This window comes from Anopheles bellator, chromosome 2 (genome assembly GCF_943735745.2).
Source record: "Anopheles bellator chromosome 2, idAnoBellAS_SP24_06.2, whole genome shotgun sequence".
Lineage (NCBI taxonomy): Eukaryota > Metazoa > Arthropoda > Insecta > Diptera > Culicidae > Anopheles > Anopheles bellator.
Genome location: NC_071286.1, coordinates 16,615,820 through 16,639,408, shown reverse-complemented (window position 1 = coordinate 16,639,408; position 23,589 = coordinate 16,615,820). Strand labels below are relative to the sequence as shown.

Below are 23,589 nucleotides of genomic sequence, written 5' to 3'. Positions count from 1 at the left end.
ATTTCATAACCGTTGCTGGTTGTGTGCAAACTTACAGATATTTTTGTTGAATAAAATATATTCGTTCATCACTATTTGGGCTTCAGTTTTTCTGTTGAATTCCGAATATGGTAAAGCTGTAATTATTCATGAGCCGGTACATATTCACGATGAGTTCTTTAGACAACAAATCACATGAAGTAAGTATAATTTTGAAAACACTTTTATAGTATTACATTTCTTATTCGATTAATGATTGTGAAAAATTGCAGCGCACAAGAGAATATTTTATTCAATACTCATAGGGAATAATAAATTTCCATTGAATTAACAACGAATTGAAAAATTTAACCAATTTGTCTAATATTTATACCAGTCGATTCAAGGTGCCGCTGTAAACAACGACGTGTTGACATATGGCTTTCTTCATGCAAGAAAATATTGCTTTTCTCATGCAAGAAAATATTGCTGACGATGGGAATGACATTTAAGTTTTAGCATTTCATCCTTCTCGCGTTTCGTTTGTTCGTCTTGTACCACCGAAGAAAAGAAGAGCCACAGTGCCGAACATTCTCTGAAAATAGTCCCGTCGACAAACAGTTTTAGTCACTAATCTCCGAGAGAAATGGACAACACTGTTGCGTTGTACAAGCAGCTCAAAACCGAGTGGACCAAAAGCCCGATCAACCTCAAACTATGCGGAACGATCCTCGACAAATTGAAGGTAGGTGCCCTGCGGTTCGCAATGGCAAATTTCAGTTTAAATTAGTGCAATATTGGTCTTTTTCCAGGTTGCCCTGGTAGGAATGGCGTACATTCCGACCGGAAACACCCCCGGCAATCAGCAGGAGCTGCTTATCGCAAGAGATGTCCTCGAAATCGGCGTCGAGCATAGTATTGCCACTAAAAATATTCCAGCGTTCGAGCGCTACATCCTGCAACTGAAATGGTTCTACTATGACTACAAGTAATTATCGGAGTCTCTGTTGACCAATGTTCGTTTCGCTTAATACGTCCTTTTTTTTTATCACCCTCAGTACGCTGATTGGCGAGTCGAAAAACAAATACCAGCTTCTGGGGCTAAACTTGCTCTTTCTATTGTCACAGAACCGAGTGGCCGAGTTTCACACCGAATTAGAGCTGCTTCCGGCAGACATTATACAAACTAACCCGTTCATCCGACATCCTCTTGCCCTGGAACAGTACGTAATGGAGGGGCGCTACAATAAAATTTTCCAGGCTAAAGGTAACGTGCCGGCCGAAAGCTACAACTTCTTTATCGACATTTTGCTACAAACGGTACGCAACGAAATCGCCGTGTGCCTGGAAAGCTCGTACGAGCGTATCTCGCTGCAGGAAGCCGCCAAGCGGCTTAATCTCAAAACGAAAGAGGAAGTGAAGCAGTTTGGTGAGAAGAAAGGCTGGAAAATGAGCCCCGATGGTTTTTATCACTTTGTCAATGAATTGGCCAAGCCCAAGGAACCGATCCCATCACAGGAGTTGGCCGAGCAAGCCATAACGTACGCCCGGGAGCTGGAGATGATCGTCTAGGCGTTCAGATGTTCAATCACGAACACATAACTTCGGTCGGATTGTATTTTGTAATCGGAATAAAACCACTGCGTAACAATTAACAAAGGCATCAACATATTTGGACAGCAACGATGCGATCAGTGAAGTTACAGTAAGTAGCGGTTGACCGGTATGAGGCACTCCATTTCGTTGCATTCGAATATCCACAGAGGTTTCACTAGCTGGGCTCTAGTCGTAGCCGGCAGTGGTCGTTTTCTGCGGGAAATTATGTACTCCACGTTGTTTGGAGTGTTTGAAATAACTCTGAAAGGCAAAATGACTCGTTTTAACACATTGAGTAACGATTGAGAAAATTCTTTACTCACCCTTTGTAAGACTGAATATACTTTTTCAGCTTCATAGTATCTACGGCCCCAACATCGTCGTCTAAGAAAAATGTTTTGTCGTTGAAAAAATTTAAATCACTCCTGGAATCTTCGTGGTTTGAACCCACTTCTTCCTCGGTGCTTATTTCATACGGTATGGGACAAGTTGTGGGCTTATCATCTTTCTTTCGCTCCCTCACATCTGCAGGGCCATCAAGCTCAGGTTCCGAGTCGCTTAGTACCATCGGTTCCTCGGTGGGATTTTCATTGCGATCCTCGCGGGCTGTTACTTCCGGTGGGCGCAATGTGATGTCAACAATCTCATCTTCCGAATCGGACATTTGGGCCTGTGCCGTATCTAAAGAAAATTTACGCCACGAGAGCTTACGCCGCGAGGAGTAACACTTTTCGATCCATTCTTTTTTGACAATTTTTCCTTGTCCTTGCACCTGATTGTACTTCGGTGTGTTTTTATAGGCACAGCTAACGATAAAATACACAAATATCAGATCAGTTTCGATACGACAGTATCATAAATTGATAAAAACTCGCTTACATTAGGTGCGTGCACGACGAATCCCAATCAGGTCTGTATTTTGCGCCCATTGCCAGCGCTTGGCTACGAATAATTCCACGGTCTGGATTCTGTTAGTGTTAGAGATACCGAAACATTATCGATTTACATCATAGTTCACATTGCTCAATAAATAAAATAGACAGACTTAAGACGGGCAGTTTATATTGACTATGGCGGACGTTGAATTGTACGTGATTCCGAAGAAATTTTATCGGCATTTCTTCAAGGCACTCAGCTACTATACGTGCCAAATGAACAGAGGTAATGTAAAGCTCCTGTGTTTGGGACTGTTTTTAACTAACATTTTCTTTTTGTTGTCGGCCCATAAAACTAGCGTGCACCATGAGCGAGTTGCAGGCGTACGTTTTCGTAAAAAGCGGGAAGGCGCTTACTGAAACCGAGCTGAATTTACTGGCCGACAAAATTGTGCCCAAACTCGTTTCGTCCGGCATAGCTACTACAAGTCATGGTGGTTTTTACCGTTTGTGCGAACTATTGCGCTCGGTTTCCGACGATGAAGTATCGAAGCCGGCAAAATCGTCAAAAAATCGGCCTCTCAAAAGAACCAAGAAATTACATTTTTCAAATGCCGTAACTGTTTGGAAGTTTAAACAGGAAGAGAGTGGAGCAATGCCGACCGAAGACAAAACCAACAGTTTAGAGGGACGAAGTGCGGGCCAAAAATCGCAACATGTTAGTGTCTCATCCTCCGATGATGATGACGATGATCTGGATGATGTTTTCGAAGACGAGGAAGGACGCAATTAAACCGCGCCACGCAGCCACTTACCTGTATTCCGCTGATAACCAAGACTACATCTTCGAGAAGCTTATAGAAAGGTTTGTAGGTTACACGTTTGCTCTCCTCCCTGGACGGGTTTGTGTCCCTGGCAACGTATTTGGTTTTTTTGTTCGACGGCGGTGAAGTTTGTTTCCCATTGCCAGTAGACGATGGAGGTCGTTTTTCGGAAGCACTCTGCCTAACAATGGGCAACGGAGACATGCGGTTGTAAGCGGACGTTGTACCAGCAGAATTTTCGGTTGACTTTCTTCCGCCATTCCCGGAAAAAGAATGCCGAGGACTTGTACCGCGTGCTCCCAATTTTGGTTGCAACGATTCGCTGGCACTCGAGAGTCTTTTCGATTCGCGCTCCATCGACTGACCTGTGATGTCAAGGAATTCTTTAAACTTTGAACAGGACACGTCATGCAACTTTGAGGATTTTTGGTCTGCATGAGCTCCTTTCTGAAACGGTCGTGCATCCGGTTGCTGCACGGTGCGCTGAGGGATTCGATGTTTCACAAAGCTTTCCTTTGGTTCGCTATCTTCCGGATCATACAGCAAGGACTCATCGTTCCGATTGTGTTTTTTTACTTTCGAGTTGCTCGAATTACCCTTGTCCTCATCGTCACTGCTGCTATCGAATTGTTGAGGTTTCGGCCGGATGGTGGCCACCGATCGGATACTTCCCAACGAGGAGGTGTCCTTTTTCATCGCTTCGTGTGGTTTAGCATCGCGCAGCATTGCGGCCACTGAGCTTACAGTCGCCTGGGAAGACCCCATTTCACTTCTCTGTTTCCAGCGTGCAAATATGTTTTTGGAACCATCATCGGAGTCGGGTGAGTCTTCGCGCAACTTAAACCGCCCAAATGTGGTCAATCCTTTCGAGCTGCCAGATTCTTCTCTAATTTTTTGTTGAAATTTCTCCGGGACAAGGCTTTTCTCCCCCTTTTCGGCATTGCCACTGGTGTGCAGCGTGACAAAGGTGAGGCCATACTTGACGCGGGAATTGAACGGTTGTGTGCACAAAACCTTCACCAAGTCCCACTTGCCTTGTGCTACCGTCGGTAGCAAGCTGGATCCGGTAAAGCACTGTACCCGATTGGTCGAGGATGAATTGCGGCTTTCTACTGTGTTCATAAATTTCGTTGCCAGAAGCAGTTCGTTGAAGGTCGGCATGCTTGGACCGCTGCGCGCCACGAGCACCTCGATGAATGCGGAATGCTCATTACCGATGTCGATGCCACAGAGCTGAACCGGTTCGTCTAGGCTGATTACAACGAACGCACACTTTTCTCCCGCTTCCCGGCACTTCCACTTTTTGTTGTCCGGCTTCAGCAGGTTCGTCGCCGGAAAGTTCTGCGGGGCCAACGAAACAGAGCGTATGAAATTATGGTTCATCTGGATCCGCTACTGGTTCTGGACGTTCTTACCGGATCTTCAGAGCTGAAGCTTTCGATAGATTTAAAGTTCACTTTTGGCATCCTTCGTTTCAAGAAGTTCTTACCGATTTCTACCGAAAACCCGTCTATTCCTGTATTCCAGAAAGGATTATGCCGATTTTTGATAGTTGCGCCATTTTTGACAGTTTCAGTTTCGTAAACAACATCGAAAAGGGATTGCAAGGTAAAACGGACCAAAGAAGTTTTATAATATTCTTTTCTGTTCTGTTTTAAAAAATTCAAGATTTATTATTGGATAAAAGTTTGAGTTTAATGTAAAAATGCTAAAATATAAATTAAAATAAAATATGCCAACACAAATTGTAATTCTAACTTAAGCGCTTACAAATTGTGAAATTGTTGAGTTTCGTGAACATGTAAATGGGCGCGTATCCTTTCCCGCATTAGGAGTTGTGTAAATACACCTTAACCGCGCGAACAACTGTTTGCCTCCATTTTTGCGGGGATTCGTTTGCGGCCAGTGGTTCCATGATTCGTGTGGCGGCTAGCTTCATAAGGTGTCCTCGTACAAGAAACTCCATCGCCGCGTTCCGGATAAAACCCTTTTCTACTATGGCCGCGAATTGTGTGCGGGAAACCGAAGGTGACCTCTTTGGTGCACCGAAGGACCACTCACTGGCACACTGTGTGGCGGCAGATCTTAAAATGGGTGGAGGAATTGCGGTCAAGTTTAAGCAAGTTTTCGGCAGGGTGGACGATCTAAAGGCTCAAAATGTCGGTGTTGGTGGTGTGGCCGTGTTGCGGGACTCAGCGGCAGACGCTCAGCAGCATCGCTACGTTTACTACCTCGTGACGAAGGAAACATCCTACCAAAAGCCAACGTACGACGATCTCCGGAAGTCGCTGCAAGCGGTGAAGCAGCATATGGACGCAAACGGAGTCGGCAAACTGGCCCTTCCCCGCATCGGTTGCGGTATCGATGGCCTGGAGTGGGACAAAGTGAAGGAAATGTTGAACAACGTGTTCGGAGAAGGTGGAACGTACGAACTTGTTGTTTACAATTTCGTTCCTAAGTAACCTCGCTTTAGATCAGTGCTTGTGTTCCTTATATGAGTAAAAAATTCGAATAGTTTGCCGCCAATAAATCGAAAAAGAATTCCTTCACATTGGTAGGTTAGTTGTGTTTTATTACTACACAACTTCCATGGCCCCAGGCGTCAACAAACATCATATCGAAGATCCGGAACACCGCACTTGGTGACTCTACTTAACGATATCGGTAACAAGGCCGGCTGCAATGGTAACGCCGCCTACTCGTAGCATGATGCGACCCAGATCCTTAAAATCGGCATACCGTTCCATCCCGATCGGACGCTGGAACTCGATTTCGACCAGTGCACAGGAGTTGTTTCCCAGACAGCGTGGATTTTTCTTGATGACCTCTCCGGTGCCCTTGTGCAGTTGTGCTCGCAGTTTGCGCACCGTGGCCGGTTCGATGAGCGATTGGTGGTGCACCAGCACCGGGTAGCCCATCGTTATCGGAACCTTGACGTTGAACACGACGATGCGTGCCTTAATGCGGGTAGCGAGGGGCACGGGATGATAGACGTCAGACAAAATATACCCAACGGTAATGTTGCTGACGTCGATATTGGCCAATGTGAGTGAAACTTGATCACCGGCAAAGGCCATCGGGTGCGGTAGCTCATCGAGTGTGATGCTCTTGACGATCGCTTGTTCTTTGCTGGGCCACACCATCACCTTGTCGTTCGCGCACACGACACCGGACTCGATGCGCCCTGAAAGACAAAATCCGGACCCGGTGCCCTTGAAGATGTCTGCCACCGACATGCGAAAGGGTTTGTCTATTGCACGATCCGGCGTTTTGAACAAATCTGTGAAAGAAAGCACGTATATCATAATCATAATATCTTAACGCAGAAAACCCCAAAAACCGTCGCTTACCGATCACTTTCAACAAAGTTGGCCCCTTATACCACTGGGTCAGTGTGGGATCGGTGGGATCCTTTACAAGATTTTCTCCCGTCAGCCCGGAGCACGGAACGTACGTTACATCGGACTCGCGGAAACCGGCCTGTTTGAGGAAAGCTTTCAACTTGCTCACGATCTCGTCGAACCGTTCCTTGGACCAACTGACGGTGTCCAGCTTGTTGACGACCACTCCGAGCTGGTTGACGCCGAGCGAACGCACCAGAAGGGCGTGCTCTCGTGTCTGACCTCCCTGCTCAAAGCCGGTTTCAAATTCCCCGCGTGTAGCATCGACCACGAGCAGTGCAACATCCGCCTGGTTCGCGCCCGATATCATGTTGGGGATGAAGTCCTTGTGTCCTGGTGCGTCCAGGAGCGTAATCTGGGAATGATTCGGTTAGGGAGCGCGATAAAGCTTGATGTCATTTTCTACTTACCTCTTTCGTTGGCGTCTCAAATCGAGTGCTGCCCACATCCATCGTAATGCCGCGTTCTCGCTCCTCGCCCGTCTCGTCCAGGACCCATGCGTACATGAAGCTTTGTTTGCCGAGTTTCTTGCTCTCTTGCTCGTGCTTGTGCATCACGCGTTGCGGTACATTGCCCGTGTCGAACAGCAGGTGTCCCATCAATGTACTTTTTCCCGCGTCCACATGTCCGATCACGACCATGTGTATGTGATCCTTGCGCGTTCCACGCTCCTTTTCGAACAGATCTTTCGCGTTGCGCACTGGCTGTTCCTTCGGAGTCGATTTTAGCGATTGGTTCAAGAGATGGTGCTGTTTGCCATCCTCTCCAGTCATCGGTTCGGGTGTGTTTCGGCCGGACACATTCGGCGACTGGACCCGCTGCGGGCTGTTGATCTCGAAACCGAGCGTTTTCTTCGCCACCGGCGTAATGACGACCGTAGCCTGCGGAACAGCGGCATCGTGAGGTCGGAAGGATTGCTGCGAATCCACCGTTGGAGTCGTAATAGTGATGGGTACGGTGACCTGCGTCGCCTGTAGCTTCTTTCCCGATCGTTCCAGCAAGCGTTCACTGATTCCTGAAAGAGTTCGGTTGTATTTTGTTTACAAAACCGGCAAACAAAATTAGTAGAGAATGTGATGTACTATTTCAACCGCACGTTCCACCGTTTTCGAATGCCTGCGTACGATGGAGAAACACACTTGTCCTGCAAAATTTACAATTTTATTTTAAAGCCTTATGAGTAGATGAGTTAAAGTCAAAGTTAAAATGGTTATTGAAGCCACGATCATATACCTTACAACTAAACCCTTTTATAAGCTTTCTCCTCTGCGTCGAATGTATCATTGCGATCATTTCACGTCAGTTGTCTGTAAATTTGCTAGCGCGATGTGAACTTTTTGAAATGACCCAAGACAACATCATCCGGTGAAGGGACGTTGAATCGAAACGCCGGAACTGTCTTGTTGGGAGGAAATGAATGTTCCACTTCCGTGGGAAGCTTTCGTTTTCGATAACGAATAGAAAGCACAGCGCCCAGGGCCGAAGCGTGCGGGGCGCAATGCTGGGAGAGATCCTTCTGCAACACTGAACTGGCATCGATCGTACAGAACTCGTCAATGATTGGTTTGATCGGTTCTTTCAGGTCGCAATCGATGAATCCGTACTGGATGGATTCGGTTCGTTCGCTTCCCTTCGGTCGCCCTTGCGGTACAATGTCTGATTTGTTTTTAATGAGCGCCGACTTTAAATCCAGTATCCAAGCGTTTTGTGTGAGCGGTTGCATCAGAAGTGGATTCGTCCTAGAATTGGCCACCTGAGCGGAAGTGGCAGCTGCCGGACGTGGTGGCGTAGCAAAAGTCAATGGAATTTTAAACAATGGCTTCGGGCCATCACCACCCGATAGCTGTGGAGAAGCGCTAGACTGTAGGTGATGCTTTGCTAGATCGGAGAGATTGGAAAACGTCTTGTTCGGCGATTTACTCTGTTCGGTTCCAATGGAAAGAGCGGAAAAGTTTCCCAACGGATCGGGATGGCCACTTTGATTGATCACTGTGGTGCGTTCGTTGCAGGCACTGCTTTCGTGGAGCGCTGCAGACGCTAAAGATGGTCGTTGTTCCTGTTGGAGGCGCAGTTTAACTAAATCACTCAAATTGCTGCCACCGGTAAATTGTACCTTGGGCAAGGCGAATCGGGGCACATCGGTACGAGGCGTTTCGAGCGGTGTAGCTGAATGTTTAACGTCAACTTTGAAATCTTACCTTCCGTAAGCAATCCAATCACAAGGCCCATCCGGGATCGATCGATGAATACCGGGAAAAGAAAATTCAAATGAACGTTCGTCAGTAAAATCAAACTATCAGACTTGCCAACGGCAATCGGAGATGTGCAACTTTTGAAACTCGGCTCTTTATATACTCTCGGCGTGGGTTGCACTATGGGCGATCGTCGCACTAATAGCGACCAACTAGTGACACTATAGTGAGTTGCAATAGAATAAGCTAATGTAAATTAAAATTTTCTTAAAAAAATTTTGCACTTTTTAAATATTTAAATAATTTAAAAATGTAAAAATAAAATATTAAAAAAGCTCAATGCATATTCCATACGGTGTGCCGGTGTGGTGTTATATTTCACAACATTCTCCGGATCACCGACCGATTGAGTTGTATGGTGTAATTGGCTCCCACGACACACAATTTGTGTGTGTAAGTGACAACACTAGAGGTCCTACCTTTTTCCAACGGTTCGCCCTGCAGCAGTTTTGTGCCGGATCCGCTTGCAGACGGTGGAGTTTCTTTGCTGTTCAGTATCTCGTCCAACGCTTTGGGGCAGTCGTACTCATGCTTCATGATCGCTTCCACCATCTGCCGGTCGCCGACCGTTTCTCCGACGATATCGCGAATTTCGTCCATACAGGACAGCAACCGTGCGCGGTCATCATCACTCAGTTCGGGCAGTTGGTAACACTACATGTGAATTAACGATAAGAAATAGTGCCTTTCATTCACGGCTCCACCAACGTACCTCGGAATCGCGTCTCTTGTGTGCGCCAGCATCCCGCTTATCCTCGGCCAGCTCATCTTCCTCCTCGATGTCGCGATTGTTGGCTAAGAACTCGGACATGCTCTGCTGCCCTTTGGCACGATCGTATATCCATTGCTGGGCGTCGGTAGGCGAGATACATTCATCCTCAACCGACTGCCCGTACCGGTAGTCGTCTTCGTCATCGTATTCTGAGAAAGAGTGGCCAAGAACAGTGCTTTAAAATCTCGTTATCTCCCAGTTGCTGATTGCGGTTGACGTACCATCGTAAACGGCGTTCCGAACGTTGCGGTGACGCGACATGCTTTCGCTGTAAGACTGTGGTTTTCGATCAACAAACTAGGAACATTAACATAAAACCCTTCAGTATGTTAAACGTATTGCACTACTGTAAATAATGTTCCATTTTACTGTCGAACAAGTGAACCATTTGTTTTCAAAGCCACTCCACTACATTGAAATTGATGAGTTGTCAAAAGAAACGTACAACAAAAAAAAAAACGCGAACGTCAAACAAAACCAACATATTTGACGATCCTGAAGGGCGTCCCGTGAGCCAGATGACAAAATCGTTTTCCGTACCGGCAAACAGGTTTTTGTTTTTCTTCACGCCGGGTGTTGTTTTCAAAACAATAATGCCTCCGAAAAAGGATGCAAAAGGTGGCGGAAAAGCTGCCCCAGCTAAGGGAGCTGCTGGTGGCAAGAAAGGCGGCGCCGGTGGTGCTGAAGAAGGTAAAAGTTTACCATCCGTAAACGTTTATGCGGCTACTGACCGGGATTTCGGATGTTCTGAATCGTAGGTGCGACGAAGGAGAAAAAGGGCGGAAGTGCTGTGAAGGTCCGACACATCCTGTGCGAGAAGCAGGGCAAGATACTGGAGGCACTGGAAAAGCTAAAGGAGGGTCAAGCCTTCAATGTGGTAGCGACCAACTATAGCGAAGATAAGGCACGCCAAGGAGGGGATCTCGGCTGGCAGATACGTGGGGCCATGGTAGGCCCGTTCCAGGATGCGGCATTTGCGTTACCAATCTCTACCACCAACGCTCCCAAGTACACTGATCCTCCTATCAAGACCAAGTTCGGATACCACATTTTGATGGTTGAGGGCAAGAAGTAGCTGCGCCAATAAATACGATCTGTGTTTTCCGTTTTACGACGTTTCGATTGTATATATTAATGGTGTGCGCTCATTGGAATTAGTTAGTTTTCGCTCGTTTCGTTTGGATACACTTCACCAGCTGGCCAGTTTGGTAGAAGCAGTAGGACGCCGCGTACAGGCCCAGGTAATTTTTAATACCTTCAGTATACGTGCGCCGGAGGTAGATGAAACCCACGTGTTCGGAGGCGAAAAAGAAAAAGTTCGACAACACCGAAGGAATGAACACGTGCGTGCCGATGATGGCACGCCAGCGACTGTTGGCCGGCGTGCAGTGGTTTACCAAGCGTTCGAGCATAATGCAGACCCAGTTGATCAGCGACCAAATGAGAATAAACACAAACACACCGTGCCACACGTAGATGAAGGCGAACGTCGCCAAACTGGCCACGACTTTCTGCAGCAACGGCGAAGTTTTCGTGCAGAGCTGTGTGTAAATGTACTTGAAGAGAAACTCGTACAGACTGCGGTCAAAGTACTTCCACATGTCCGAGTACTGATTGACCCGCGCAATGCATATCGGCTTGGCGGGCATGTCAATCCCGTCGAAGCGTCCGAACGCAATGCCCATACCGTAGAAAACGATGTACTTGATGTAGAAAAACTGGCCCATGAGAAAACCGAGCCCGTACAGTGCCCACAGGTTAACGGTTTCCAACAGTGCCAGATCCTGCTGAATTAGGTTCACGTACAGAAAGTGCTGCCCGGCAAGCATTACGGCGGCCCAGAAGGTGGCCATTGCCAACCGTGCGGCTAGCGTCAAAAGACGCTCGAGACACTGCGATCGTGGATTGCGAAGGTAAGCGCATTGATGAACCGTCTTAAAGCGTCCGTAAATGATGGCTGGTCCCATTAGTACGAGCGGAAAGTAGAGCAGGTAGCCCAACAGATCAATCAACCCGTAGTGAAGATCGTCCGATGAGGATCGCTGTGCGGTTTCTTTATCGAAACAGAAACTGGCACACTTCACGACATTCCACGAAACGATCAAATTAAATTCCAACAGTTGATCGTTATCGATGTCGAGGTGAACGTTAAGTTTGTCATAGAAATACCAAACTTTGAAGTAGTTTATGATGGCGATCCAGAAGAACGTTTTCAGCCACACCATTCGCTTGTAAGCCGTCCGTGAGTTCCCGTAGTAGAACGACAAAGCTTGCACCAATAGAACCAGCAGGACTAGCATATTGTACATGCAATAGACTACGGCCAGCCCGTACATCGCGAAAACGATAGACATTTGTCTAATGCGGCACATCCGCGTAAGCTCCATTAGGAATGCATGCAGCAGGAAGAATATTCCATGTCGGTGGATGAAATTTGTGAAGTTTTCCCACTCCCAGTCGAAATCGTCACGCCGCCGAGGGTGAAACACTGACCACCCTTCTTCAAGGCTGTTGTAGTTGGTGAGGTTCTCTACGGAATACAGAAATCGGTGTACAGTACGGGTCGATCAGCCACTTCGTAATGCAATCTCACCATTGCTTAGCTCGTAGTTCTTGTAGAATGCGTACATAAGGCACCCGATGTACAGTACTCCACAAATGATCAATTCGGTGGAAGGTTTTCCTGCCATGGTGTAAAAAGCCTCATAAGCCCGTGTATTGTACTATACATGAAATGGTTCGGCATTCATTCGATCGTCGCCCAGTTAACTGTAATTTTAAAAGAAAATAATTTAAGACGATGGCAACCCTTCTTATGCTCTGCTCTACCACCACCAGCAGACACGATTGTAAACAAACACAAGCCGGTTTCCTTTTGATGAATTTTTAACAATTTAACCTACCATTAGCACGTTGCAATGGTTCAAATACTATCCAATCATCAGTCACTATCCTATACTATACTATCGGTCACATGTTCACTCTTGTTTCCGCTAGCGATAAGATTTTATTAAGAACAAACGAGCAGCAACAATTGAATACGTGTGACAACAAATTGTTATGTATGTGAAATGCCAGACCGGCTAAATGTCAGAAGGACAACCATTAACAGTACGGACACAGCCGGTCAACAGTTCGCAGCCAACATCGGTTTGAATTTAGTTTTTCGGATTTGAGGTAACGTAACACGTGACACGTTCCACGTCGATTTTTATGTGGCTTTTTATTGTACTCTCTGTAAATCTTACGATTTTTTTTAGATTTTTAAACAGTTGCATACTTAAAATAATGTTGAATAAGAAATCAATTACTTATAGATGTAGTGGTTCTTAAATGAAAGCTTCAGCGTCTGTTACGATTTTTACGATAAATGCTTATTTTCTGATCTACTTAAATAAAGTGTCCTAATTCACCATCAAGAGGGCATGCAAGAAACGTAGAGTACTGAAGATAATTCAAAAGATGTGTTGTTAAAGTAAGATTGTAATTGCAGTATAGTGGGTTTCCTTACGACTCCTTATTTATCTAATATCACAATCTTTGTTTTGTAGAATGATTTCATGGCCTACTGGCTTCGTTTCTATGTACGTTCTCGTGAAGTACTATATTTTAAAAAAACGACCTAACGTGATATAGTTTCGTTTCGTTTCGTTCCGTTTTTTGGTATATTTTTAAAAAAAGTTATAAGCTCCTAACAACATTCTACAACAAGATTAAGATTAAGCGATTGTTATCTTTGTATACCCTCTACTAGTACATTGTGGCGTGATTGTTCCATGTTCTTATTGTTACTTTTAGGCAACGGATTGACTTTAGGTCAGAGCGATGTTCTTCCGCAAAGGTTCATTAAACTATTTGTGTACAATTTTTAACCCAAAACTTTTGGTAACATAATGAAAGATGATAAATAAACAAATAAATAGCTGAATAAATAAATAAATAGATTGATAGGGGGTAGATACATAGAAAACATATAAATAAATAAATAAATAGATAAATAAATAAATAAATAAATAAATAAATAAATAAATAAATAGAAAAAAATAAGTGAATAAATACGCCAAACATACATACATTTCACAATGAGAAAACACCGAAATACAAAACCTAAGTATGAAACATTGAATAATTCAACTTTACGTATTAAATTTGTTTTTTAAAATGTAAGCTACACTAAGATGCTTGCATCCCACTTATACAGTTGGATACACAGTTCTTCAATTAAAATCTAATTTTTCTTTGGTATAGCAGACTAGTTGACTTACTCGTTGACTAGCATCAGCTTTTCTTGGTAAAATAAGTGTGAGATCGTACGAAAGCTGTGGAATGCTTAGTTGCTAAAATAAACACGACTAGACTCTGTATGTACACCACCTAAACTTCTAGGGCCGAGCGAAACTAAACAAATGAACTGACTAGACATGACACAACATAGACTTTGGTGTATGGACTAGAATGGAATGTTTCAACTAAAAGTAGGACTAGTTTGCACGAAAAAGCATGGCACTTAACTAGCTTAACTGTTATACGCAAGATTGCAAGAACTACTCCCGAACCTGTTGTTGCCGTGCGCTGTCCTCTGATGCCTCTGGAGGCAAATGGCACCAAAAGAGCGTTAAGAGCGAAAGAAAAGTAAAGTCCATCATAAACTAGGTCCTTATACCGTAGGGAACGATCTGTACAAAACGCTACGGGCACCCGTTGCTCGATCGCCACTCATTTGCTCACCGGCTGTGCGCCCTGGCAGGGAACACGTGTTTGTACAGTGTCGGAGACCGAGCCGAGGCCAAATGAAATCTCATCGATAGTCTTTCTCTCTGTGCAATATCTCAACAGCATCTTCATACTAGCAAAGCTTTCGGGAAAGGCCGGAAATGGAGTGATGAATGCGAATGTTAACGGCGGGATGATAAGACGTGAGGGATGCTGAGTTAATGATGAATATGGATGATGAAATACGAGTTTGAGAGTGATCTTTGCTCACACCAAGCTGTTGCCAAAGCACAAACACACGCCGGTTGATGTGAACCTCGCAGTTACACACAAACTTAACCTAACTTAACTAGAAATGACTAGATGGTTACTCATCTTTGGGGGCGCCCAATGGTTTCGGAGTTTTAGAAATCCGAAACCGTCGAATGTACAAGAAGTATGACCGGAGGACGGAAGTTCCTGATTTTGTTTTGCGTAAATTTAGCGTTACAATGTGACAGAAACCGCGGTAAGGGGTACGCAAAATGGTTACAGAACAACACCAAACTCAAAGGAGAAGGTAGAAGATATGACACGCATTAGAAACACGGGGAAAGTGAAACTTCCGTCAAACGAGTGGGGAAAAAAAGAAACGGAAATAGAACTTAGACCCTACGACTAGAGAGCACTACGCCCGCGGAAGCTAAGCTTCATCGTGCTGCTCCAACACATGAAAACTACGGCTATAGGCTTAACACTAGGCGTACTTGTTGGCGGTTCCGGTCCGGAACGCCAAGCACTTAAGCAGTTCTTTGGTATGGCGCTGTAGAATCGGGTTCTTCGAGAAAAAGTAAAAAAGTGTACAGTCTGTGCTAAAGGTACTACGTCTAGAGTGCTGCCAAGTGTGGCGTCCCTTTGCCGAGGGAACATCGCTCTGACCGTCGGTGGCGCTCCACCGGTCACTGTTTGCTGGTGTTCAGATACATAGCTAAGGCCCCCCGTGAACTGTGGGCTTCAAAATGGGTGTCGCCCGCATCGGAACGGCACTTAAATCCTGGAGTACTGAAACCTACTGACTAGGGCGGAGGCAGGGAGTTGCTACTTACACCACCAGGGCCGTAGTGTGGCGGATGACGGAGGGTCCGTTGCGGAGGCGTGCTAGGGCCGCCGCGGCCAGGTTCTCCTCCTCGGTGAACCGGTCACAGTACGCCGACCGGTACTGGCGCTCCATTTCGTCTTCGTCGTCCGGCTCGTCACCCCGGTAGTCCTCGTTGATGACGAGCGTCCGCTCCTCGCAATCACTGTCGTCCGGGTCGTCCTCGTGGTCCGGTGCCACACTGCCCCGTCCCGAGGAGGACACCACCGACGATGCCCTTGGCTGCTGGATGAACGTTACGGTCGGTTCGCCGGGGTAGTGGTTTTCCGACGCTGAGGCCGCGCCGTCCACTATCCTGAACACGGTCAGTGGTGGTGGGCCATCCGAATCCCGCACGGGATCCTCGGCCATCACAACATCGCTCGAGGCAGTGTCGACGTGGCTACCGTCTCCCGAACGAACCGATTGACTCGAGTGGTTCGAATCTTCGCTACGGTACGGCGTGACGGCTGGCGCAGAACTCGCGGCGCCCCTGGAGCCTTTGGAACCCTTGGACGACGTTTTGTTAGGCGCTTTGTTGTGGGTTTGCTGGTGCTTCTTGAGGTATGCGGCCCGTTTGAAGGTTTTATCGCACAGCTTGCAGCGGAACTTGCTGGCCCCACCGTCCGAGTCCGATTGGTGGCCTTCGTTGCGCTCGACCGGACTGGCGGCGGCGGCGGCACTGGGGCCCGCACCGCCCTTCTTCGCTCCGGTCTGATCGCGCGGCTTGTGCCAGCGGCGGTGCGAGGCCAGGTTGGCGGGGCAGTTGAACCGCTTGCCACACTCGGGACACCGGTACTCGAGCAGTACGATGCAGGAACAGCGATGCTGGGCCAACCCGAACGCATCCTCGAACTCGAGCCGGCACAGCTTGCAGTTGTACGCCCCGATCACGTTCGCGATGGCCGCCAGCTCGGCCCGCACCTCGTCCGACACCTCGACCAGATTGAACTGCGGATCGATGTCACCGGATTCGCGTGGCGCATCCCCACTCATGGCCTCCTCCAGCGAGATGATGATCGTCCCGGACACGGGCGACGAGTTTTCCTCGTCGAACTTTAGCTTCCGGATCGCTTTGGCGCGCCGCTCCTTCGAGGTGCCCGTACTGGCGGCGGCTGGCGGAGGATTCTTGGTGCTCCGGGGTGGCACACTGCCTGCCTTGGTACTCGCCTTCGCCGGCGGTGTCTTTGGGTCCTGCTTTACCTGAGGTTCCACGTCCGGTTCGCTCGCCGGCTCATCCTTCGCTCGCTTCGGTTGCGGTTCGTCGCTACGCACAAAGTTCAGCAGATTGTCCTCGCGGTATCGCTTCTTCAGCGGGGACGGTGTGGCGGGAGGTGTTATCGGTCCGAGTGGCGCGGTCGGGCGGACGGTCAAGTCCAGCGGACTGTCCACAGGGCCGGGTGCTTTCACGGGGGTCGGGGCGTCGGCTACGACCGGATACTGGAGCTTGTACGGTGGCGGCAGGTTGGCCACCGTCGTCAGGAGACCGTGGACGACGGTGGGCGCCAGGACGCGCGCCTGAGGTGGTGGTGGTGGTGGTGCGATCGTCGCCATCCTCGCATGTCCCCCCGAACCCGGGGCCCTGTCAAACCTGTCAACTGGACACTGCACCGAACACGGGAATCACTCGGGAACTCGCACCGAAACTCGCACAACCCGCGAAATCCTCGGGAGTCTCACGCCACCCGCTCTCCGCACCGACCGTTGTTGTTGGAGTACTATTTACAAACGCCGCGACCACCTTGCGATCGAGTGTTACTGCTACTGCTTCGAGTGTAACGTGGTATGACCTCGGCCGTGGCACAGAATGAAATGATTTTCCGGCTGGGAGATCCTACCGGTTTTATATGTTCATGGCCGGCCGGTCCTGTTTCCCTGCCAAGTGCGCGCACACACAGCAAGAAGCGGACGCGTAGAGGTACATAACGGAGCAAGGACTGCAGCAGGCCGAGGAGGGACGCCATCACGACGAACGGCGAGTAAATAAGCCACGATTCCCCCCCACTCATTGTCGCATCCCTTTTCGGTCGGGTTCAGTCCTGTGCCTGTGTGTATACGCCGGTCCCCTACGCACACCACTGTGGCGCTAATACCATCAAATGCAAGCGGCACGCGACGAATCACAATAGGCGCTGAGCACGTGCGACGGCGGCGTCTATTTTTGGTCCCTTTTCTCTCTCTCTCTCTTCTCCCCCGTCTACTGGGATCGCCTCTCGCTTTCGTTTGCGGCCCGGATTCGATTCATCAGGATTGCCGCCGTGTGTATTTTCGCCTGATCCGTTTTTTTCACTGTTCCGCCGATGATTCATTTTCCCCCCCACCGGTAAACGCATTACGTCCGTATCCTTTCGCCGCTGTTCCGCGTGGTTTCTTTCGGTTTCTTTTCCTTTTTTTCGGTGAGATGCACTTTTTGCCAGTCGATGTCTTTGTCGCGCACACTTCGAAGCGCTCCTTTTCCGGCACAGGACTACTATGTTGCGGCTGTTAGCTACCGAAGGGTGCCGAAGGATCCTGCTGCGGCTGCGGCCGATCGCCGCTCGTTCCAGGGGACCTTGCTCCGTTGGTCCTGGTAATTATGATTAGTTTCTGTGCTGTATGGTGCCGTGCGTTTCAATTATTTTTCTTGTCCGCGCTTGACACCCAGGAACGCTTCGGCGGAGTCCGGCGGAGCGTGAAAGTAGATGGAAATGTATACGCGCCGTGCCCGAGCTGTCTGGCCGATAGCGATCTACGGTGGCCACGCACGCACGCACACCGGAGGTTTGATTTTCGTTGCCCACACACAGTGGCTCTTTCTAGGTATCGCTATTTTTTTTTGTTGCTGTTGTTATTGCAACCTTCCCCAATTCGGGGTTGGGCAGATCCGTAGATCGAGGGCCGCGCAGCTGCAGCTTGCTGCAATCGGGGTTGGTGTCCTTACGGTGCGATGATTTCTGTCTCGTGGCTCGTGGCGCGTGCCGCGTGTGTGCCGGTGAATTTTACGCATTGTTGCCGACCAACAAGGATCGGGCAGGCTCGGAAGCGATCGGCGCAGGATGGCTGCAGCTGCCAGCGGAGCACAAGATGGCAGTATGCGGTTCCGGCCCCTAGGGACGAAGGTGATGCTGCAGGTAATGTGCAGGCAGCCAGATTTTTGCCCGTCCGATCGAGAGAGGCTTTCAGCTGTGTGTGCTCCCGCTGGCCTCGTTCATGTCAATGAACTGGGTTTTTTATTGTCCCGATTTTCCTGGGTGCCTCTGCAGAAATGTGGCAGATCGGCAGATTCCTTCACCTTGATTTTCGTGCCTTGCACTTTAAAAGGATCCGCAACGCAGCGGAACTGTCAGCTGTTTGCGGCAATGGTGAGGAAGTTGTGCAATCGAAGCAGTTGTTACTTTTGAGCATATTGTGAGCATACTTTGATTGCGAACCGCATATGAAAGATCCGATGACATTTATAAACTATCTCAACCAGTTGCTCAAAAGCTCAACTATAGTAAGTTAATATTATAAGAATTAATATACAACTATATACAATAAATATCCAATATACAGTGAAGAGGATAATTTTGCCATCAACCATTATGTCAACAACTCCCCAGTGGAGTGATAGTATAAATCAATAATAAATCCATCACCTAATCCGCCATGTCCGGGTCAGGTTGCTTACCGCAAAGCCATCCGCTTTTTATCGCTTCTCCTGTTCACCGAACCGCAAACCAAGCAAACAACCAAAACAAAATACACACCTTAACGACGCCGAGTCCTTAACCTTCCTCACTGGTGGTGCTGCCACCTGTGTCCCGTCTTCGCCGGGTTCCCTTCGGCTGATTAAGAACCCTCGCGTAAGACACTTGTCCGCTCCTTCTTACGTGTCGGGTCCGTCTTGTGGCGCAGAAAAGGGGGAACCGGCCATTCGGGTTTTTATGCGTGCTTTTATTGAGCGTGAACACCGGTAGCGCCGCTGCGCCGACGACCCTTCGACAAGACGCGGCCGACTGTAGACTTTGAAGTCGGCTGAATGTCGGGGAATGCGAGCACCGTCGACTTTCTTGCGTCTGCAACATTGGTTCCCCCTGCGGTGCTTCCTATGTTCCTACCGATGCGCACCCTAGTTCCGGCGGCAGTCCTCAGAAGCTGGGCTTACCGTTGCGATGGGCCTTGTTAGTAGCTAATGCAATTAACAGTGCACTCCAAAGGCATGATGATCGGGGGATTGTTGCCCCGTTTCGAGCTAATTAAAGCGATGGAATGTTGGCCGCACTTTGGGCAGTATTTTGATCCTGGCCGTAAGGATAATGTTCAGTGTTCAGTGCGGCCAAGCGTATCGCCTCATTTTTCATGTTCCGGTAAGGCACGCCGTCAGTCAGCATAGTTGCGCACGTTTTATCGCACCGTATTATCAAGCAAATAAGATAAGGGCCTAGCATGGGCCTGCAGCCCCGTTGGACCCCCTGTGGTGGCGACATAGTAGGAAAAAAATGCTCACATACTGTCACGCTTCCGGTCGCGTTCTGCTCGTGTGGCTTTCATTTTATTTCATTTATTTATTCCTTCCATTAATCTAGCGTACACTGTGGCCCTTGTGGCCAGGTACGGCCAGGAGTTGATAAAATATCACTAATAAATTTCATACGCGACAACACCTGGGCCACGTGCCGTGCGCCAAGTATCTGGCTCGGCCCAGCCGCGCATAATTTATGCTCTGTGCACACCAACCGGGTGGTTTATCTTGCGCACCCAGTGACACACCGAGCCTGTAGAGGTTTGATTGGGTCTGCAGGTCGATGTGGCTTAAAAGTTATCAACCCTCGGCGCACCGAAAGTGCATTGCTGCACGTCCGTGGTGCCTTGCGCTAGTCCACGACCGACACACGTTGGTTGGCCATTTAAAATCCGTTTTCGCCCTCCCGACAGCGCTGTACCGAGTCACCGAGAAATTCAAGTTCGAGGCAGCCCTTCCATGCCTTCGAGTCGCCCTCTTTGCGGCTCCAACATTCACCCTTTCCATGCCGCTGCATCGAATCGTTCCAGCTTGATGGTTCCAGCCAAGCATTGTAGGCAGCATTCGGAAGGGGGTTGAAAGGATCTCCTACGGTGCACCCTTCTCGGCAGCCGGGAAAATGTTGCACTTCGTCGCCGCGCGCTGGAAACTAGTTATTACGGAATCCATTATGCTTTCGATCCGAAGCCGTTCACCATGGCGATATGCGAGGGCCGACGCCCGCCCGTCCGACCGGTGAGGGGTGAGTTTGTTACGAAGTGGACTACGGCAGAACCGGATTCACTGCCAGCCGCGATTTCACCCCGTCGGGCAATCTTCCAGCGTCGGTAGTAGCAACAGCAGCAGGACATTCTCCTGCGTTTTGTTTGTGTTTGTGCTTACGGAAGGAACTGGGCAAGTTTTTCCCCTTCTCAGCACACAATCCATTACGGAGTCCGCTGCAGCCGGAGCGTGTACGTACATCCCGGTGTTTCGTTGATGTGCTGTAATTGTCTGAGCGGATTTTGCTCGGATTTGAGTCCTTCTTCCTCGACTCGCTGGACTTGCCGGTGGGGTGTGCTTTGTGCAAAATATTTTGGGCCACGCTGAGAGGCACGCCGGCATAGATGTTCGCCCGCCGGTATTCGGTTATTGATCGAATACCGGAAAAATTAAAAAAAATCATTCCACCAAGATCGGTAGAGAGGACCCCAATTTGCTGGAGCATAATCATTAGTGTTGCCTTGTGACTGTGATTGAAATGTTTCAAACTCGCAACGTATAAATGCGTTCAGCTTTCTTCCCTAAAGCGCTGGGAACTTATCAGACAAGGACCGGCCAACGAAACCAATCAATCATGTTTCTTCCCTCGGCTATGGTCAATCTGAGAACGGCGCCGCTTGTATGCCGGGCAGATAAGTATCAAATTATGTATCCAACAAAGCCTTATCTCGGCAATGGAAGGCACACGCGTGATGGCCGACATACGGTTGATTGAATTTCATCTACAGCCACCGGCACTCCAATCCCGGACAGTACGTGTCGTGGTTCCTAATGCGCTTAGCCTTTTTTTTCAGGACATCCCTGGTAATTAAGTAGGTTCTTGTGTCCAAGGTATTCGATTGCCAACGGCTACAGCATCCCAATAAAATTATGTTTTCGTTATTTTATCCAGATTCTCTATGTCATAAATTTTACTGGCCCATATTGGCCTCGTTCTAAAACTAGAACTTTTTCTCCTCAAAATATTTGCATGACTCATGACACCGGGGGCTAAGAATAAACGCAGGCGGCTCGGTTGGGGCCACGGCTTTGGCCACGCTGGCATACGCCCAACAACTTGTTGCACCCTGGTGACGCTGACCTACCTGTTACTCCGGTGCAGTGGCACTGGAGTAACCGACCAAAACACGCCAGGCACCATTCTGTGGCGCGCATGTGTCGTGGCGCGCCGGTTTCATCGATTAGTCATCTGGCCATTCCGTCAGAGTGTCGGTGCCGGTCTCACGATGCTATGACTCAGAGTGGAAGCCCATGGATTTCGAACCGGCCAAGTTTTGCTTCTTAAAGGCACCGGCTTATAAATAGACCCATCCTACGAGGCCCACGTGGCGCCTCCACTACCGCTGGGTTGAGTAAGCATAAGTCATCGCATAACGCGCGTCGTGGTCTTTGTCTCCGATGCCTGTTTATACTATTGGCCCAACATGCCGGTGACAGAGCAATATATTAATTTCAATTAAATGACTTCTGGTGCCGCCGACAGGCCAGCAGCACGTGTGACGCGCACTTGAAGGTTGATAAATGTTTTGAACCATCAAACCAGAGAGAGAGAGAGAGTGACAGAGATACGGTGAGCAACACGGACGGATCTAAAGTGTTAAAATGGCAGCGCCAAGAGTGGTCGCCGGAGGCCAACTTCTGTCGCCAAAATCCCTTGGCGCTATCGAAAGACTTAAACGAGCCAACGAACCACCGTCAACTACAAAGGAGACGAAGCCAAGCCTCTTAAGCTCTCTCAGCCAGTGTTCATCCTTATTCAATTAGGATCCTGCCGGTGGGTGGGTTGCAGACGGCCGACCATCCGAACCCTCAATCCCGCACCCTCGCTAATAGCACGGGTGGGGTGGACAAGCGGGCAAAAGGGATCCGAAATTCCCTCGACCGTGCGCCTCGGCATAACGCCGCATTTGTCACTGTCTCGTCTCTGACTGTGCCCGTAATTCGAACACGAATTTCGCGCGTCGGGTTTTACGGGACTCAGCAGCGTGGTTTGCCGATCGGGTTACTGTCCCGCAGCCGTCGCGCTGTATCGTCGGGAGTAATTAAGATTTCTACGCACCCAATAAATATTCATTCCTTGTCAACGGCGACGATCCTGTAAGACCAAATCTCATCCTCCAGAGTCCGGTCGGTGAATTGGAGCCCGAGCTAAATCGTTTTCATCAATTCCTGCGAAAGAAGTGTCTTCGTGTCCGTTTCTTCGCAGACAAAGGTGCACCAGAATAGGGTAGCGATGTTCTTATCCTTCCGTTTCGACTCCTGAAAAGACAGAACGCCGGCATGGCGGAAGGATGACGGTAAATGGATTCTACCGAAACGTGGCACGTCGTGCGTAGGCCAGCACCGCGTGGGTTCGTTTTCTTTTCCGAACCGACCGTTGCTCCTTAACGACGTGACATCACGTGGCGCTCGTGCCGGTTAAAGGACGGGCGCACGAGTTTTGTTTGCATTTCGACACCGAAAACAGATCTTCGAATGGTGACTGTTTTGCCACGAAAGTGGTTGCCCAATCGCCTGTGTAAATACGAACTGGCCCTGGCAAGTTCCCCCTGCTGAAGCGAAAGGATCCGCGGGGTGATTCGGTGACGAATTGTTACAGTGACTGTCTTGACGGTGGCACGTGGTGCTGCCACGAAACCCAACGCACAATCGCGATGCTGCTGATGCTAATTGGTAGCGGGACGGAGTTTTAATCCGACGGTCATAAGGTGCTGGCGTAATTAGAAATTGTCTACAGATTTGTAGCCGGACGGGGTGGCTTGATGGGAGTCAAGGTCTTTCGCTGGCACCTCTCTCTGGACCTCAGCTTATAGTGGCATGTGAGCGGTGTGAGCAGTTT

At 48.7% G+C, this 23,589-nt stretch overlaps 7 protein-coding genes across 7 annotated transcripts; 3 read left to right on the top strand and 4 right to left on the bottom strand.

The window, feature by feature from the left end:
• Window positions 1–482: 482 nt before the first annotated feature.
• Window positions 483–2,508, top strand: LOC131212696 (26S proteasome non-ATPase regulatory subunit 8). The gene is made up of 3 exons (XM_058206664.1): window positions 483–703; window positions 771–946; window positions 1,017–2,508. The coding sequence occupies exons 1-3, from the start codon at window positions 605–607 to the stop codon at window positions 1,528–1,530; spliced, it is 789 nt and encodes a 262-aa protein (XP_058062647.1). The 5' UTR covers window positions 483–604; the 3' UTR covers window positions 1,531–2,508.
• LOC131212695 (DNA repair protein XRCC1) lies at window positions 1,481–4,758 on the bottom strand. Its single transcript, XM_058206663.1, has 5 exons — window positions 4,669–4,758; window positions 3,245–4,594; window positions 2,434–2,522; window positions 1,878–2,360; window positions 1,481–1,815 (listed from the first exon to the last, which is right to left on the bottom strand). The coding sequence occupies exons 1-5, from the start codon at window positions 4,717–4,719 to the stop codon at window positions 1,659–1,661; spliced, it is 2,130 nt and encodes a 709-aa protein (XP_058062646.1). The 5' UTR covers window positions 4,720–4,758; the 3' UTR covers window positions 1,481–1,658.
• A 361-nt stretch (window positions 4,759–5,119) lies between these two features.
• Window positions 5,120–5,796, top strand: LOC131210184 (ADP-ribose glycohydrolase OARD1-like). The gene has a single exon (XM_058203392.1). The coding sequence runs from the start codon at window positions 5,167–5,169 to the stop codon at window positions 5,713–5,715; it is 549 nt and encodes a 182-aa protein (XP_058059375.1). The 5' UTR covers window positions 5,120–5,166; the 3' UTR covers window positions 5,716–5,796.
• A 53-nt stretch (window positions 5,797–5,849) lies between these two features.
• On the bottom strand, window positions 5,850–10,096 carry LOC131212680 (protein HBS1). The gene is made up of 6 exons (XM_058206638.1): window positions 9,900–10,096; window positions 9,619–9,827; window positions 9,326–9,560; window positions 7,065–7,669; window positions 6,604–7,009; window positions 5,850–6,533 (listed from the first exon to the last, which is right to left on the bottom strand). Exons 1-6 carry the CDS (start codon window positions 9,937–9,939, stop codon window positions 5,902–5,904), a joined length of 2,127 nt encoding a protein of 708 aa, XP_058062621.1. The 5' UTR covers window positions 9,940–10,096; the 3' UTR covers window positions 5,850–5,901.
• LOC131212681 (peptidyl-prolyl cis-trans isomerase NIMA-interacting 4) lies at window positions 9,350–10,772 on the top strand. The gene is made up of 2 exons (XM_058206639.1): window positions 9,350–10,368; window positions 10,437–10,772. The coding sequence occupies exons 1-2, from the start codon at window positions 10,101–10,103 to the stop codon at window positions 10,751–10,753; spliced, it is 585 nt and encodes a 194-aa protein (XP_058062622.1). The 5' UTR covers window positions 9,350–10,100; the 3' UTR covers window positions 10,754–10,772.
• Window positions 10,773–10,832: 60 nt separating this feature from the next.
• LOC131207092 (protein-cysteine N-palmitoyltransferase Rasp) lies at window positions 10,833–12,718 on the bottom strand. Its single transcript, XM_058199702.1, has 3 exons — window positions 12,582–12,718; window positions 12,272–12,447; window positions 10,833–12,208 (listed from the first exon to the last, which is right to left on the bottom strand). The coding sequence occupies exons 2-3, from the start codon at window positions 12,366–12,368 to the stop codon at window positions 10,833–10,835; spliced, it is 1,473 nt and encodes a 490-aa protein (XP_058055685.1). The 5' UTR covers window positions 12,369–12,447; window positions 12,582–12,718.
• Window positions 12,719–15,472: 2,754 nt separating this feature from the next.
• On the bottom strand, window positions 15,473–17,059 carry LOC131207091 (insulinoma-associated protein 1b). The gene has a single exon (XM_058199701.1). It carries the CDS (start codon window positions 17,057–17,059, stop codon window positions 15,473–15,475), a length of 1,587 nt encoding a protein of 528 aa, XP_058055684.1.
• Between the last annotated feature and the right edge of the window lie 6,530 nt (window positions 17,060–23,589).

Bases quoted from the DNA above. Each gene is read 5' to 3' on its own strand.
- LOC131212695 (XM_058206663.1), bottom strand. From the start codon at position 4,719: ATGCCAAAAGTGAACTTTAAATCTATCGAAAGCTTCAGCTCTGAAGAT. The intron at 4,595-4,668 runs GTAAGAACGTCC...TTGGCCCCGCAG, and splicing joins GCTTCAGCTCTGAAGATCCG to AACTTTCCGGCGACGAACCT. The intron at 1,816-1,877 runs GTGAGTAAAGAA...TTTGCCTTTCAG, and splicing joins TATATTCAGTCTTACAAAGG to AGTTATTTCAAACACTCCAA.
- LOC131207091 (XM_058199701.1), bottom strand. From the start codon at position 17,059: ATGGCGACGATCGCACCACCACCACCACCACCTCAGGCGCGCGTCCTG.
- LOC131207092 (XM_058199702.1), bottom strand. From the start codon at position 12,368: ATGGCAGGAAAACCTTCCACCGAATTGATCATTTGTGGAGTACTGTAC. The intron at 12,209-12,271 runs GTGAGATTGCAT...TGTATTCCGTAG, and splicing joins GAACTACGAGCTAAGCAATG to AGAACCTCACCAACTACAAC.
- LOC131212681 (XM_058206639.1), top strand. From the start codon at position 10,101: ATGAGTTGTCAAAAGAAACGTACAACAAAAAAAAAAACGCGAACGTCA. The intron at 10,369-10,436 runs GTAAAAGTTTAC...TCTGAATCGTAG, and splicing joins CGCCGGTGGTGCTGAAGAAG to GTGCGACGAAGGAGAAAAAG.
- LOC131212680 (XM_058206638.1), bottom strand. From the start codon at position 9,939: ATGTCGCGTCACCGCAACGTTCGGAACGCCGTTTACGATG. The intron at 9,561-9,618 runs GTACGTTGGTGG...ATTCACATGTAG, and splicing joins ACAAGAGACGCGATTCCGAG to TGTTACCAACTGCCCGAACT. The intron at 6,534-6,603 runs GTAAGCGACGGT...TTTCTTTCACAG, and splicing joins AACTTTGTTGAAAGTGATCG to ATTTGTTCAAAACGCCGGAT.
- LOC131212696 (XM_058206664.1), top strand. From the start codon at position 605: ATGGACAACACTGTTGCGTTGTACAAGCAGCTCAAAACCGAGTGGACC. The intron at 704-770 runs GTAGGTGCCCTG...GTCTTTTTCCAG, and splicing joins CGATCCTCGACAAATTGAAG to GTTGCCCTGGTAGGAATGGC. The intron at 947-1,016 runs GTAATTATCGGA...TATCACCCTCAG, and splicing joins TGGTTCTACTATGACTACAA to TACGCTGATTGGCGAGTCGA.
- LOC131210184 (XM_058203392.1), top strand. From the start codon at position 5,167: ATGATTCGTGTGGCGGCTAGCTTCATAAGGTGTCCTCGTACAAGAAAC.